The 17,135-nt window shown below is 47.1% G+C and overlaps 1 protein-coding gene across 1 annotated transcript in view; it reads right to left on the bottom strand.

Moving 5' to 3' along the window:
• Window positions 1–1,094: 1,094 nt before the first annotated feature.
• The window catches only part of LOC119397337 (U3 small nucleolar ribonucleoprotein protein IMP3-like), a 29,258-nt gene continuing 13,217 nt past the window's right edge, over window positions 1,095–17,135 (bottom strand). The window contains 5 exon segments of the mRNA XM_037664773.2: window positions 1,095–1,366; window positions 3,723–3,743; window positions 3,745–3,848; window positions 5,539–5,618; window positions 7,533–7,607. Of these exon segments, the coding sequence (XP_037520701.1) occupies window positions 1,343–1,366; window positions 3,723–3,743; window positions 3,745–3,848; window positions 5,539–5,618; window positions 7,533–7,607 (304 nt within the window). The 3' untranslated portion in view covers window positions 1,095–1,342.

Below are 17,135 nucleotides of genomic sequence, written 5' to 3' on the forward strand. Positions count from 1 at the left end.
TCGCGCTCGATGAGGCATCTGAGCAACACCACCTAGACTATCTGAGGCTCTCATTGCGTCGCAGAGCAACGCAATGAGACATCGCAGTGAGGAACTCTGGATTAATGCCGACTTTCTGGCGCGATTCTTTAACGCGACACGCACTTCGTGCCCAATGAAACACGGCCAGAGTGGCTATAAGTTCTATCGTGGCGGTTGGGAATCGAACTCGCAGCCTCAGGCTCTGCAGCAGCACACCAAGGCCACTGCCCTCGCAAATGTATACATAAAGGGGTACTGACACGAAAATTTAATTTTTTTTTCGCCAATCCCTCAAGACCCTAGAAATGTACTGATTAAGCGTAAGTGCACCCTGAAAAATTAATTACGATATGTTTTTAGAAGCTAATTTTGGTTCCTCTGCACCCTGACGTCACGACACAGCGTGAGCTTTGTTCGCGCAAGATATAGTGCGTTTCTACGGCCGCTCCGCTCAGGCCATGCACACGTGGCCACTTTGAATGTTCTGGTACCTGACGAACCAGCCATACTGGGGTGCTATTCCAGACATTGTCAAATTTCGCCATTGGTCAACCCGTTGGCCCAGAGGGCTGCTGCGGCCTCTCTGATTGGCTTAAAATGCCCCGATTACGGAGCATGTCTCCTGGTCAGCTTGACTGGGCCCCAGCCAAGCTGTTTTATTAGATTTTAGCCCAGGAGACCATCCAGATTGTGATGTTTTTGTGAAGAGAATGAATGAATGAATGAATGAATGGTGCGTGGTGTCACCAGAATTGATACCGTAGCCGGACGTCACTATACTGTCGGCGTCAGTAGATGCGCCATGAGAAAATAGACCTTAATGTCATTACCAATTTTTACTGAGCTTCACACTTGCTCAGAACCGTCTTGTATTCAGATTTGTATGGCACAGTTACCTCGGCTTCACAAATTGCTGTCAGAACCACTTTAACCAGACACTATAGAGCAGACTGCCGTTAACAGATGGCCTCGATTCGGAAGACCACCCTTCACATTTATCATAAAAACAACAGATTGCATATGGATGGTCACGCGCGGTGCGATTATGATCACGAGTCACCACAGGAAAAGTAAAGGAGTATCTGTTCTTTTTATTGTTTAATACAACTGATCGGCACTTGACGCAGGTCAGATTTGGTCGATGCGAGGACGTCTCGAGTTGTGCTTCAGGTTGCTCCAGGAGCTCCAAGAGCAGGCTTAGTTGATGCCCTGGTACCGTTCGCACCACCGCGAGTACGTGACCACCAAACCTTGCTCCTTATGCCAACCAGTGCTTTCTCTTCGGTCGCCTATTTACAGTGGAACCGGGCCCAGCCGGTCGCTAAAGAAGGTCGTAGTCGTCCCTCTGGGAAAAAAAAAAAAAGACAAAAGAAAATTAAGTCGTGAACGCAGAATAGTCGCGCAAGAAGGAAAAGCGTAATGTAACCACGTGATACTATACGAGCTAATCGTCTAAAGCCGATGGACCCGGCGCTCTCGAAAAGTGCCCCTAAGTGACTTATATATTCATCAGCCTTCCCGAAACTCGCAGAAATGTAAAAAAAGAATTACGCAAAACCTATAATTTGTACAGTGCGTGATTTATAATAATTCAGAACTGGTCACACGTGCAAAAAAGAGGAAGACATGAACAACAAACGAGCGCAAGCCGTCAAGACAAAACGGAGCTAGCGGCGACCGCAGAAATACGCGTAAAATATGTTGTGCAAACAAACACGACGGTTTCTACCAAAAGGTATGGGTAACGTGTTTCGACCAAGCAGCACTGCAAGACAACGACACACGCTCAGTGTCGTGATCTGAGCACTCCAGCCGGAGTTCGACAGGACCGTTCACTGCCGTCTCTCCATCCTTGCTAGCAATCACACGCCGTCGACACCGGCTGCGGAATAATCCATACAGCTATTCTGCCGGCATTTCTTTCTTCCCTCCAAGGCCTTATGCAATGCAATACTAGGATAACAAAAAGAAGGAAGGAAAAAAAAAAGAAAAAGAAAGTGAGCATGTGTGATTGTAGGACAGATCGATGCCCGCAATAGGGGTGCGCATGCGCGCCAAAACTAGCCGCACCACTTCGCATTGAACCCGCCTGTGCCATGGGTCATCATCTCTTGAAAGAGTCGCCAATAGCAGCGTCCACTTGTTGGTGCGGCCACCTCGAGTGGGCTCTCGGTCGCTGAAAGGGTTCACTCGGAAGAGAACACCGCGATTGGCAAAGCCTGCAAGAGCCCAGCACTTGTGCGTAATTATGATTTAAAAAGAATGATTTTCAGAAGGTGCACTTTGGGGGACCGGTTTTCCTGCTGTTCCACGCACAGCCTTTCTCAAGCGTGTACTGGCCGCGTTTCTAGCTATCTATATATATATATATATATTAACGTTTGTGCGAACGAATATACCGCAACGGCGGCGGACGTGGTTCGAGCGAAGTATTCCGCGACTTCAGTGAATAGCGTCACGTTGAAAACACGACGCAACAGATGTGCTACTGGCTCTGGAAGCCGTGGATCGTTCGTCTCGCACAATATTTAAAGGGGTACTGACACAAAATTTCGCGGCCGAGATAGCCTGCTGGATCGATTCCCGTGTACGTGCGTGTACCATCTGCAAAATATCGACAGCGAATAAAGCTTGGAAGGTATTTTATATGAATTTTGAAGTTCGCGAGCGCGATCCAGCATTATAGGCCGCACCTGGTGCATTGACAGCCTCGGAGGTGACCCGAGGTGACCGCCCTACTTCCCCTACGTAACCGTTGCAGCCGGTACAAGTTATAATGACGTCGTAGCCGCCATTTCTGTTTTGACGCGCTTCTCGACGAATCGCTCCTCGCCAGCGAGTCAAACCTGAAGTGATTCGTCACGTCGAAAATTCCTTCCATCTCCGCCGCAAGAAAATCGTCGCCATCAGACGACGATGAGCCCGACGACGACAGACCGCGCGGAAATGCGTCACTGTTCTGTGTGCTCACGTGACCGAGCGTTTCACTCGCTAGGTGGTGATAGTTGCACCGGCGGCTTGTTTTTGGAGCTCTGTCATACCGAAACTGAGGCTGTGTCGGTAATGAGGAGCTTGTAATTAATTATCTGTCGCGCGCTGCAGCAAACGATGTGCCGTGTTTTGACTAACAGGCCCCCAGCAACACATTGCAGCAAAAAAACGCGGGGCGAAAACTTTTGTGTCAGGACTCCTTTAAGAATAGCAACACCAGTCTGTATTACGTCGCAATTGCTCTCGACACACCCCTTGCACGCACTTTCTTTTTGTCCGTCATTTGGTCGCCCGAAGCCACGCCACCGCTGTCACTGAAAACGGCCACTCGCCCAGCGGTACGAATGACGAGATATACCGTAAAATCCCGAGCAAGCGCTTCCCCCCCCCCCCCCCCCCACTTCCCTCCCACCATTTTCACTGCTTCAATCATTATTTTTATTTACCCGATGAAGTGAATTGAAACAGTGAATGCATGCACGTCCAATAAAGCGTTTTACTAGAAGCACGGGTGTGGCTTCTTTATCCTGAGTGGCTCTTCCGCCGCCATCTTGAATTTTGAACCGTGACCAAGCAAGCGCCCCCCCCCCCTCCAAATCTTATCGGATTATCTTTCACCGTGGGGGGGGGGGGGTGCGTTTGCTCGGGATTTTACGGGTAATTATCCCCACATGACACGGCCCCAGAGTGTTTAAAGATGTAGTACATACCATGTCATTGTATTCAGCCACAGTGCTTCTTGATGGCCGACGAATCGGTCCACGTGACGAAGTCCTCCAGCTGTCTAGACACCAGGAACGCAGGATCTGTGACCACGTCAGGTCCGATGCGAACATCTGACATGTCGTCAAGGGAAAATTCCTTAATCAGGAGCAACATCGGCGTGCGGTCCCCGATTCAGTTTGCTTTTACTACATACGCAAGCAGGGGTCACTCGGTACAATGACGTGCAAGACATGGACTCGTCGCCTATGCTGCTGCTCGTGTCGCCTGTTGTAACAGCAGCTCCGCAACACGGTAACGCCAGTGAATTCAATGAAACGCAGTGTTCGGCCCGAACTCGCGGATCGGCAGCGTGTGCCGCGGTGCTCACACACAATGCAGTGTAAGGCAGGGGATAAACAGCGAGTGGCTGAGCCTGCGTGTGCAGAATTGACGTAATGGGCGGACGCCAACCTGTTGGGAAACTCCGAATGCACGAATTGTACGAAGGAGCAAGCGCGTAGCCGTATATCGTGCGGCGGCAATCGCAACATCAAAGTAAGAAACGGCTTGTAGCGGCGCGAAAGCGGTCGAAATTTCAAACGGAAGGTAGCGCTCCCTCCCTCTCGAGGGAGTCACGCTTTTAGCGAGAATCAAGGTGCATGCCTAAATGCCTTCATACAAAACGCACTGCTTGTGTAAAGACTAGGACACGCAACGTCGCCACCGGAAATCCGCCGCGAAGAAAAATGGAGAGATGGAAAAGGGGGGGGGGGGTCACTACGTGAGCCTGAAGAAAACCCTCGGTTCCGGTACACGAGTGTAGGACGGGGAAAGAGCGCCGCTTGCGGACGCTAGCCAACGCTACCGAGGATCCGAGGCAGGAGGGCAGTGTGTCTCTTTTTGACATTGACGTAAGCCTGAAAAGGCGCAGAAACAAAACATTCACTCGACCTTCGCGAGCTAAACTATGAGAGCTGGACAGCATCTGGTCGAGACCAAATAACAATCGATTTTAAAAAAATTAAAAAATTAAAGAAAATTAACTACACTTAATTACGACACAATGCGGCGAATGTTGGAATTTCTTTCTCAAAACAAGAACAAGCCCAAACACGAGAAAAAAAATTACAGCCGAAACCACCTACCTACGTTTGTCACATGAGTAAAGCGTTTCCTAAATACTAACCCGCACCTCGTGATTCGATTGAACGGTGAATCGACGACGCTCCCTAAGCGTTGTGAAAACGCTCCGTCTTGCATGACAGAAATTCTACTCAGCGTTTTAGAAAAAGGGCTTGCTTGCACGCGGGACATTCTCAAAGCCGTTCTATCATGCCTCGAGAGGCCCAGCTAGAGTTCAAATCCAGCCGTCGGAAGATTTTCATTTACGTTTGTAGACATGAGCTGCAGTGACGTCACTCGCGGTTTTAAACTGCATCCGGTTCTGTAGGTGTTAGACACCCGGTCAGACCAAAATGGGGAGTTAATACATCGATACCCTGAAATGTCACACTAACGGGCTGTCACCGCGCTTAGGGAGCGAATTTCAAAAGGAAACCTCGCCTCTCGTTTTCTCCGCCAATAGCCGACGCTTGTGGGCCAAATAAACAGAAAACCAATCATCATCACTACTTAAAAAAAAAAAAAAACATATCGGAGTGGTCCCTTAGCGCTCTTGCTGTTTTGTATCCGTTAATCGAGAGTGACGTGTCGATGTAACACTAGCGTTTACGTCGATTCCGACGGCCGTTACCATCCCTCCTCTTTAACTGCATCCGTTTAGTTACCACTGGCGGCACAACAGTCAGGTGCAAAGGATACGGCCCTGCTCGACGAACTGCGTAGCCATCTTGACGCGCTGCGCCATCTGGTTCCGCACCATGATGACGGGGAGTCTTCTCCTGCAACAGTTAAAGCACGGCGGAGATAAAACCCCCAAAGTCCTTAATCGTTAAAAAGTCACCATGCAATCTATATGGCGACTCCTCAAAATTAGCCATATGCAGGGTGTTTCATGAAATGTGCCTGAAAAAGATTAAGGACAATGCCATATTTGCTCGCTGCCTATAATCAATTTATAATTAAAATGTGCCACTTCCTTGCCACGGGTAGTTCCGGTATGACGTAACAGACAGACAGCGTTTCCTGCGCGCTGGGGCGGTCAGTTTCGACATCGCCATTAAAATTCGGTGATAAATATCTCAAATGACGTGCAACTTTAGCGATTCCTAAAAAAAAAAAAAAAAAACACTTGGCACGTCATGAATTGTCGCGCACTACAACTTTCTAATATAAACTGCCTCCGAGTCAATAACTAAAAAGTTAATGAACGAACTTGTGTTAATTAGTCGCGTCGATGTCACTTTAGCTGTGGTTAGGCATTTCCACCTCGACATTATATATATATGTGTGGGTGTGTGTGTGTGCGTGCGTGCGTGTGTGTGTGTGTGTGCGCGTGCGTGCGTTGCGTGCGTGCGTGCTGCGCGCTGCGCGCGCAAACGACAGGAGCCTGACTGTCACGCGATATTGATAAAAAATCTGTACTGTACAAATCTGCAGGCAACACTAATCCTTGACTTGGGTGTCTGGTAGTGGCGTGGCAGTCTTCGGCGTTCGTGTGCTCTGGTGTATTCGTTGTAACCCAGGAGACCACTAGTGAATTCACGCATTCAACGCCATTGAGCCCACTACCCCTCTTCTAGTTCACTGTACTACGGCACACCCAGAACAGCAACTGGTGACGTAAGCAGGCGAACCGACGCTGTCGAAGTAGGAGCAGCGCGCGCACGGACGTCCTTTTCTCGACTACACTGAACTAGAAGTGGGGTAGTGGGATGACTGCGCGGCAGCGGCAACAGGGGGAGGTGGAAGTCGCCATTACCCGTGGTCACAGTAGCTACATTGATCTCGACAGTCGCGACACCTCGTGCGCCGCAGTACTAGATGTCACACAAAACACCTTGTATGTGGCCGTACCATAGCTACTGCGGAACATAAATAGAACGTGTTACTCGCCAGCTGCTGGTTTCGTTTACTTCATTGTGCTGCAGCGTGGACGACCTTTTCCTTAATGAGTTCGCTTCATTGAAACACAGCGTGGGAAAGCCAGCTTGCAAAAACCAAGCTTACACCAATTCCCTTAAAGTCGGCTTCACTTCTAAACACAAATGCATTGCTGAGAAGCCATTTTCCCGGGGCCATTTAAGCCGTTTTATATCGAAATATGAAGGAAGACTGAAAGTTGGGCGAGTTGGCAATACATTATAGAAAAAATACAGCGCGCAAACGGACGGGACGAATAATGGTAGCGTTTGTGTTGTGTTACCATTCTTCGTCCCGTCCGTTTGCGCGCTGTTTTTTCTATAAAACATGAAGGCCCTAGGACTTTTATTATCTTGTTAAATTTTCAATGTCACCCTGCGGCGCGCGTGTCCTGGCAGAGCGCGGACATGCTCTGCCCCGCCCCCTCCAGGAAGCCTGAGGAAACTAGCCACTTGTTCACGGATTCCAGGATATATACAGCTTTTCTGTATATAACAATACTATTAGGTGATAAGTCGTGACTGAATTAGATCTAGAAGCTCGGGTTCTGCGGTAATGCGTGACTCTTAATTAAGGCGTCCCAATAATTTATTGCGCATGGTAAGAAGGAGAATGAAGAGTGGGAATACTGGCAGTTTATTTGACTTTATATGGATGGTCACGACGTGGAAAGATAACTGGTGGTGACTGAAAGAAATTGTCTTGAAGTGAATGATGGTGATAAAGCTCTCTTATAGAAAAACACGAAAAAAAAAAAGACTTGCACAACGTACCTGCAAAATGAAGAAGCGGTCACTCTGTCGCATATCTCCAGGTTTTCCTTGATGGAAATGACGCCCAGACTATGCCTGAAAGGAACACACAAAATCAGCCATTTTAGAACGATTGCCTCAATGTTACCACACTAGTAAATGCGAGTGAAAACTTAAAACGAGGGGAAAAAAAAAAAGAGCGGGGAGGGGGTATGGAAACGCTCAAATAGACAGGCAAGCGGAGCACCGGAAAAGTCAACCCGGCTACTGCTTCAAAAACTCGAGCAGTCTGTTTTCTGACCGCTGAACGACAGACTCGAAACTTGCGTAACAGCTAGTTTCCGGTTATAGAGCACTCCGGAGCGAGCCTCGAAAAACAAATACGTCTGCACGGGCAACTCCTCAGTTGCCTGCACAGGACGGAAACAACAACACAAAATGTTCTTGCTGGCCCCAGTCACAAGAGAAGAAAACAGTGTAACATCCAGCAAAAGAAAAATTCACTGAGGCTAGTCTTCTTTTCCTTTTTTTTAATCCCACCTCGATTTCAAGGCAATACAATGCACCACAATTCCCAATCCCTGCTGAATTCCAAAAAGCACGTAACGCAATGTCACGTGCACCACGCGCTTTCGCGTAGATAAAAAGATGGCCAGGTGAGGTTGATAAAAAGAAAACTAAGAATCAGACAAAAATTCGGCGCCGTAGTATTACAAGGAAGGCTTTCGAATCTATCATATGCACTACAACACAATGACACGGACACCGTCTCGTTCCACAAACTTACGAATGGAAAGATACGTCACCGCTTGCTTATCTGTCTCCGCAGGCGCTCGAACAATATGCAGTAACCATAAACCTTCTGTAATAACAACGCCTTGGCTACCTACCGCCAGCACAAGGGCTGGCCAACTCCGTAAATACATCTGTCACTCAGCTATGCTGTGCAACAGAACAATACGTTAAGATACTTCAAAAATGTATTTAGTTACCGAGTTACTAAGTACACTGAGCAAAGAATACCGAATTCGGTAGAGTACCTGAGCAGAGTACGAAACACTCGGAAAAAGGTATTTCGTTACTTTGACGATACTCCCAAGACCTTTTCCTGTGAAATTCGAAAATAAGCACAACGAAACGGTCTACCGCAAAGAAAAAGTTCTATTGGCCTGAAAGATGAGTTTTTCCTCGAACTGCTCATCCGAAGGCTTGCCTCCGTTTTTTTTTTTTTTTTTTTGAAAATGCTTAAGCGCTCCACGGGTGAGCTAAAAGCGACGGTTATGTTTGATACCACAGAAAAAGTACGCGAAGCGCGGGGTATTTTAAAACAGCTGCGATTTCGCTCGACTCGTTTTTGCAAAAGGTATACACAGATAGGGCATGGGGCCCAGCTGACGGGCGCCGACTCCTTGAAGGAGAAAAATTCATCATGCTGTGCTGCAGAGCGCAGTTTCTTTCGTTGTCTCGCTGCGGCGACCGTAGCCTGTGTGTGTCGAGGATCCAGTTTCTTCTTTGTGTGCACACGAGTCGCTTTGAATGTCGTACCGCTGGTCCCTCGTTTGACCAGGACTTAAGGCAGCACGGCCCTGTCAAGTTTGTGTGTGTACGCAGCCTACACCCTGCTAGGTGCACTGGTCTTTGTGCTTTTTGTTAAGGGGCTGCATTTTCCTTTGAAGCATTTAAAATACCGAGCACAATATACTACGAAATGTATATATAAGTTACACCAAAAATACTCCGCTTTCAGAGCATTTCCAAGACAGACAGACAGACAGACAGAGACAGACAGACAGACAGACAGACAGACAGACAGACAGACAGACAGACAGACAGACAGACAGACAGACAGAGACAGACAGACAGACAGACAGACAGACAGACAGACAGACAGACAGACAGACAGACAAAAGTCGTAGGCGGCTGGCGAGAGAGAAAGAAAGAAAGAAAGAAAGAAAGAAAGAAAGAAAGAAAGAAAGAAAGAAAGAAAGAAAGAAAGAAAGAAAGAAAGAAAGAAGAAACGAAAGAAAGAAAGACAGACAGACAGACAGACAGACAGACAGACAGACAGACAGACAGACAGACAGACAGACAGACAGACAGACAGACAGACAGATAGATACGCTCAAAGTGGCAGAAGTTCGCAAAGAAATGCTTCGCATTAATCAATCTTTAAAATATTTAAGCTAGAGCAACTTGAGTAGAGTACTTAATATATATATACAAGCCTGCTATACAACACCAATAATAACTCTTTTTCGGCGGAATAACATCACTAACGGGGGCGTCCACGATGGTTGGTTGGCCCCGAAACTACGGTTCTCGCCAGAGCCGTATATCCTTCGATATACGGATCTGGTTCTCTCTATTGGCTTTCCAGCGACCCTCCGAAAAATTGCAAGAAAGACGACTTTAGACTCGGCGATGTATCTGTGAGAAACATGAACAGTAGAGTTAGCACGCACGGACACACACGCACAGCGAGAGGTAGAGGAATGCGCAGGGCTCATGTTTCTTCCCGAATACAAAGCGACAAAGGTGACTGGCGTCAGCAGATTACTGGCACGCGATTCAAATAAAAAACTAGTCCATTCATCGAGTCTACCTCAACGCGAACTCAATGATGCCAGCACGCCTGAGCTACCCCCGCTTTTGTCTTGCCCCTGCCGATAACTTGCCCCTGCCGGCGGCAAGTTATCTTTTCGTCCACTTTACTTTCTTCACATTTATATCTTAATTACTCCAAAGAACATCCCCTATACTTTCTTTGGCATTATTGTCCAGTAGTTCTCATTAATACGCATGCTCAAGATTACTTGAGGTTTCCATAACACTAAATAATAATAATAATAATAATAATAATAATAATAATAATAATAATAATAATAATAATAATAATAATAATAATAATAATAATAACTGCCAGTTTAACCCGAAGGGCGAAGGTTTTAGATCGATAACAAGGAATATTGGTACAGAAAGACGGAACAATACATTCACTCAGGCAGTTACCAGCCGAGGAAGGCGCTACAGGCAAAAGAAGAGAGATAATCTGGGCTGGAGAGCGCGTCGCGGAGTGGTGCCCAGAATGAGGCAAATACCACCGTATATCGCACAGTTCCCCGCCGATCCATTTCGACCAACCGGCGTTCAGCGGTGTGATCGGGTGTGTACCGAACACGCGCTGCTGCGTCTTCCAAGTCTCCCGCGTGGGAAACGTGTCTGTTACGGCCAGCGGGATTAAAAACGCGCGACCACAACCGTAGGCGACGCGGCGCAGTTCAACCGCTGCGGTAACTAAACACGGCCATCTGCACAGCGCGCGCCATATGCGCGAGCTCGGAGCGCGCGCGCCAGTCTTCGTAACGGCACAAACGTAGCTTAATGCAAACGCGGCACCCACAGTTCAATAACTTCGGCGACAGATTTTGGGCGACTCTCGAAACCGCACCACCCACCCAAATCCCGGAGTCCACACGCTCTTCAGCCCAACCTCTCCGGTCCCCGTGCCCGGCTGAAAGGGATCCGCCGAGCACTCGAGAGTGCGATTTCAACACACGGTTAGTTAGCGCTGGCTTTATGCAACATTTTCCACGCCTCCCCCTCGTGACCCCCTTTCAGCTTACGCCCCCGGCGCACAACCCGCGTGCGGCCGAAGCACTGAGGGCAGCAGACAAAAATAAACTGCGGAGCGTGAGAACAGCCTATTCCGGCCGCGAAGCCCGCTGATCAATGAAAGCCGGCACCGCAGAGGCAACAGGACCAAATGGGGCGCGCGCGCGCCGCATAGCCATATGGCACGGCCCCGTGCACCTGTACGCGCCATGATCGGAAGTCCCCCAACATCGCCGGGCGGTGTAATGAAGTGGTGTTGTTCGAACTGCCGGTGACCATCCAGATGTGCACGCTGACGGTGGGAAACGGGCGCGCGCTCCGCGGATCGGCGCCGCAAGGTGACGCGAGACAAAACGCCGGCGAAACACGCGGCCACTGTGCGCTTTTAGCCACCCCCCACCCCCTCCTAGCACGACACAATCTGTGTTTCCCGCTTTTCGCCAGACTAATTAATCGAGATAGCACGGCCTCTGAGGAAGGGGAGGGGTGGTACTCAAACAGAAAGAACAATTTTGATGGGAAGAATAAAATTAAAGGGCGAGTCACTGCAGCAAAGTTTAAATAATCCGAGTGGATCATGATGTACAACGCCTATGTACTACAGCCGAACCCGCATACATGGAACTCGCAAAAAATAAATAAATAAATAAATTAGTTCGATATATCGTATAATTCGATATAAAACTTTTAAACAGGTCATCCCATTTTCGGTGCGAACTTCGGTGCGTAAGTTGGCTTCACAGCACTGCTTCGCGATAATGCAAGGAAGGCAGTTTGACGGCAATGTGCCCCCAACGGTTTGCAGTTGGGGGTGCGGGTTATACGCAGGGGCATTACACGCGAGAATATACAGCATCGATGTAAGCAGTGCCTCAACATCTTCATACGCAGATGTGCGTACTCGTCGGACACCTAAAGCCTCAAGTCTGCCTTGGCACCACCCGAGCTCCCGAATGCATGCGGGAAAGCCCCCTACCGCGAGAAAAAGCAAACTTTTGGCGAGGGAAAGCCAACTTCTTGGGGCGTGTCGCGCTGCCAGATGTTTGAAGTGTTGCGGCGATTTTTGTTCAATGTCGCGGTAGATGAATTGACATTAAAGCGGTGTCGTGTTCGAAAACAGTTCGATATAAGGGATAAGGGATAGTTCGATATAGTCGGGTTTGACTGTACCACTTCTGCAAAGAGACTGGACAGCTGCGTCTGTTGATGCTGTATCAGAAGCACACGTGCAAACCGACAGACAGAAGCTAAATAGTATAACAGTGCATTGCACAGGCCGAAAGAATAGAAGGCCTAGTGACAGACTAGCTGAGAAAGTAGTATTTTTGCTTGCTTCTCTCCTATTACGATATATATGAATTTGCGTGCGCGCTAACAATTGAATGAATGTAGCAATCAATTTAAGACCACAAAGCTTTTACGAAAACCGACACAAGTGAAACAAGTAAGAAGGCTTATGATTTACTATATGCACAACAAATTCATCACCGTCAACGCTTCTTTCTTCATTTCTTTTTGCAGGATCGCTTTTGAAGTAAGATTTAAACCATATGTATTCTAGTTCATTAAAGAAGGCAAAGACAAGAAGAAAGAAGGAGATGCCTGTATGCAAAATTCCGTACACCTTTGGTTGTCTTCATACCCAGTCTGGTTGGTGCCTTGGAGGAAGGAATCAGATTCCACCTACTGGCAGTGCTGAGGATGAGTAGCAATCATTTTTGATGACATCTATCCTAGCACAACGAAACATGTCTCTTATACTACCTTAAATATTACAAGATCATTTAATGAGACCAACAAACAATAGTCACTGCGACAGACTCAAAATGCGGAAAAAAAAATGGTATTGGAATTTTGCTCCTCTGGTTTCAACTGTTCCTTCTCTCTTAGGGTTTCTGACCCTGTACCAGAAGTTCTTGCTGAATCTCTGGCAAGTATATTAACCCTAAGAAAAGTCAGTTCATCTCGTCTGTTATCACACTGACAGATTTTATCCTTATGTACATTGCTCAAATAGTGGTTCTCACATTTTATATGTTCCTTGTTTAGTGCCAGCTCATGCAAGATTAACGGCTCAGCTGGTCCATAGAGGACTATTTCTGAATGAAATGTCAGACAGCTAGGTAAGAGCAAGCCTTAGTGTCCCAGCTGTCACAGTACTTCCCATGTCAGCATACCTACAAACAGATAGATTCAGGACACATGCGATCACGACACACTTTTTGAGCCAAGCTATTCGCCTCGAGATCTTTGAGTGGCGCCCTCTCGCGTGTGACGTCAGAGAGAGGACTCGGGTGCCACTCTTCGCGCGCTCGCTACGTGAAGGCTGCTCGACGCTGCCGGTTAGTCTGTCCTGATCGAGTTATTGAAACATTAGTGGGCAAGTTCATAAAGCAATTTGTACTGAATGTTCAAGCGAAATGCCCAGCGAAATCGAGCGGAGTTGCCGTCAGGAGCATGTTCAGTGTCGATTGCTCCTGGTGTCGTCTGCTAGCCATCAATGTGTACATCTGAATGTATGGCGACGATTTCTTTTCGCGACTGTTCTATGGCCGTGACGCATTCAAAATGACTTTCCGGCCCGTTTTCGATCACTGACATTTTTTTTTTTCGCAGCATATTTTAATCTCTACGTTAATAGATCAACGTTTGCTGACTCGTTCACGGTCGTTTGAAAGTATGCTGAACGGAATTAGTGTAATCATACTAACGTAGATAAATACAAAGCTTTCGCATCCAAAGTCGTAATAAGATGTATTTGCAATAAAATAGTGTAAATCACTCTCAACAGCCGACTCCTGATAGGGCGTGATGCGGTCACTCACAGGGTCGCTTATGGATTTGCCTAAGATGACTCGAAGGCGAAAGCCATCTTCTTTTTCTTCAGTCGCCGCCCCCCTCCGAATGCTTTATGGACGTGACGTAGTTTTTCACTGCCTCCAGGATCACACATCACCTGGTTTTGCATTGCCGCCGTCATCGATCACGGAGGCAATGCAAACCGACGATTTCATGTGATGACACCATCATGTGACGTGACGTCACAAATTTTGGCGGTATGTGATGTCATGAGGACGTCATAAGGTGACGTCATCATGTGATGATTTTTACATCACTCGTGCTGACGCTGTCGACTCGGGACGCCGACGGTAAATTTTCGCGTTTGATCAGGAATCCAAGGCTTTCACCTAGGGATGTGCGAATATTCGAGTTTCGAATTCGAATCGAATAGTACCTAATCGAATAATTCGATTCAACTTTCGAACAGCTAGTATTCGAAGTTTCGAATAATTCGACAGGACGAATACCTAAAACGCGACAAAGGCCAAAGGTGCAACTTGGTTAGGGTGGGGTGGCTAAAACTAACGCTAACGTCGTTACAGTAGGCCTTTCGTTAAAACTTTCACCGACATCCTGGTTCAAAAGCGAGCGCATGCTAACCTTAAAGGAGATTATGTCATTTCCGCACGTAGAAAAACACATGAGAAAACTGTCAAGCCCAATTCCCAACTTCGCTCCCGGAACGAAGGCAGGGACTTCTTGCGTAGTTCGGTCGCGTATGCCGCAAGCGCCGTAAAACGTCCCGACTTTGGCCTGCGAAACCCCCGGCTTTGCATGTAAAAATTTGTTCACGCTGGGCAGTCGCCACTGCCGCACCGAATCGCTCGTTCAGAAACTCCCATCGTTCCGGCGTGAACGGGCGCCCCAAGTTTTTTGGGCCCGGAGCACCCATCGCGATGAAGCACAACATTACCGTTGTCAGATGAGCCGTATTGCGCGACCATGGGAAAAAAAAGTAGCTACCGTACCCCCTCCCCCTCCCTCTGTTAGCCGTTAGAAGGTTAGGAGTGGCGCTGCTGACTGGAATGGCGGCTCTTCTATCAACATGCGTGCGCGCCTATAAAAGCTGAAACAAAGGCCACTCCCGAAAAAGTGCGTAATAAAACTGTCGGCACGCCGTAGCGTGCCTGATTTTTCCTTTGTCTTGCCGTAACTGGCGGTACACATTTCGTGCAAATATACTATTCGATATTCGATATTTTTGGCCACTATTCGGCACTACGATTCGAATTCGATTCGAGGTGAAATTTCACTATTCGCACACCCCTACTTTCACCTGATGAAATACCAACTCGCCCAACAGTCCATTCTTCTAAGATATTTCACCTTAACACATTCGATCTTGTCACAGCGCGGTAAAGAACAGCAATAACAAGCCAAAGGGGCCAGAAGAATGGTGGGAAAGAGCTCTTTCTCCTCTTCTGGACACATTCGCCGATTTTTCCTACTATTTACCAAGCTGTACTATCGGTGACAAATGAAACACGAACAGCGGAGCGCGTTCCCCCAAGCATTATGATCTGTTTAATGCGCGCCGTATTGTCATCACCATTGACAGGCACGCACACCCGATTAGACAGCACTGCGCAATCGAAAGCATGAATCTGGCTCACGAGAGGCAAACCGCAAGAGCGTATCTATCTCTTCATAAGGGTGCGACCTGTACCATGCGCACTACTGCTGGCGTTTCATTCGGAGCCAATAGTACGTGTAAGAAGTTTTAATGTGCATCCGACTCGCCCAATCTACGCTAGTTGTCCGCAATAACCCTCTGGTCGATGAAGTTATCAATTTTATTTTGTCGGCAAACTTTCTGTGTAAACAGGTCCACACGACTACAACTGGGAGTCGAGTGTGAATTTTCGTTCAACCCAAGTCTGTTTACATAACGCTACGAACTCGGGGGCATGATCCTGACCGCGATGGCTAAGATACGTTAAATGTCAACGTTTCTTAACCTCCTGTAATCCTACAGCATCCATCTCAAGAACTATCATTAGAAGAAAATACAGCTAGTAGTCGAGGAACGCCATTTGACGCGAGCGAACTATAACGAAAATGCTGCTGTTCTAGCCAGAGCCTGGCAGACGACAGAAGCCGAATCCCCGCCTTTGCGTCACCGGAGCGCCGTTCGCAGCACCGCCATCGGTGGCGCACGAGGCGAATAACTAATTTTGCAGAGCATCAATTTGGTGCAGATATTTCTTTGAAAGTAAAAAAATTTAAGCAACTTTCATACGTTTAAGATGTTTTAAATACCATCCTCAAACTTTTATCAGTGCAGAGCTGGTCCACTGTGTCCGTTCGGTGAAGATAATAAATTTTAGCATTATGTTATTTGTCTGCATATACAAGAACAAACATATTAAAACTAAAATGTACTCAGACTGTAGTGAATTTTTTTTCCATTTTTGGTATTCTTCCTCTTGGAGCCTCCTGAATTGGTCACTGTAACAGGGAGATTCGCTCCACCATAGAAGAAATTACTAATAGTTTTACAACAACTATTTAGTTAGATTTGTAGCGCTTCGCATTGTTTTCTTTTACCACTTTGTTTATTTCCCAAATATTACACCTGTTTCTACTTAAACGAAACTCCTTCTCCCTACTTCATCTAACCCTTGGCCAATCCCCTGCAGTAGGTATTAGCCATCTCCACTGGGAAAACAAACAAACAAGAAAGATGAATTGGCCCAGACTTAGCCGCACTTCTGAATTAATTCATAGATATAAGTGCACACATCCTTACAGCTACACTGCTCCCATTTTAACAAGTAATTTCCCCTTTTAACAGCACTTACTCTATAGTAGTACTGAAATTTTATTTTCAATTATAACTTGGAGAACTGTAAAACCGTGCTTCTCATTTAAAGGTGCACAAAGAAATTGTCATTATTATAAGAATACAAATGTGCTCTGTGCAAGGACATCACTATTACTTTGTTGCTGACTGACAAGGAAAACATACTGCATGCGGTTTGTGCTAGACTAACTATGCCCATTCAAAAATAGTTTAGAAAGGCAGTGTAGAAGTTTGAAAGAGCTGTGCATAGATGGACTCTAAAAATAAAATAGTGGTTATTTTAATAAACTGCCTTTTTTTCAGCCTTTTCAGCAACACAGATGCAGCCAATACTAAGCAACGAATTTTACTGGTAGCTTGATGAAAAT

Source organism: Rhipicephalus sanguineus, chromosome 1 (assembly GCF_013339695.2).
Source record: "Rhipicephalus sanguineus isolate Rsan-2018 chromosome 1, BIME_Rsan_1.4, whole genome shotgun sequence".
NCBI lineage: Eukaryota > Metazoa > Arthropoda > Arachnida > Ixodida > Ixodidae > Rhipicephalus > Rhipicephalus sanguineus.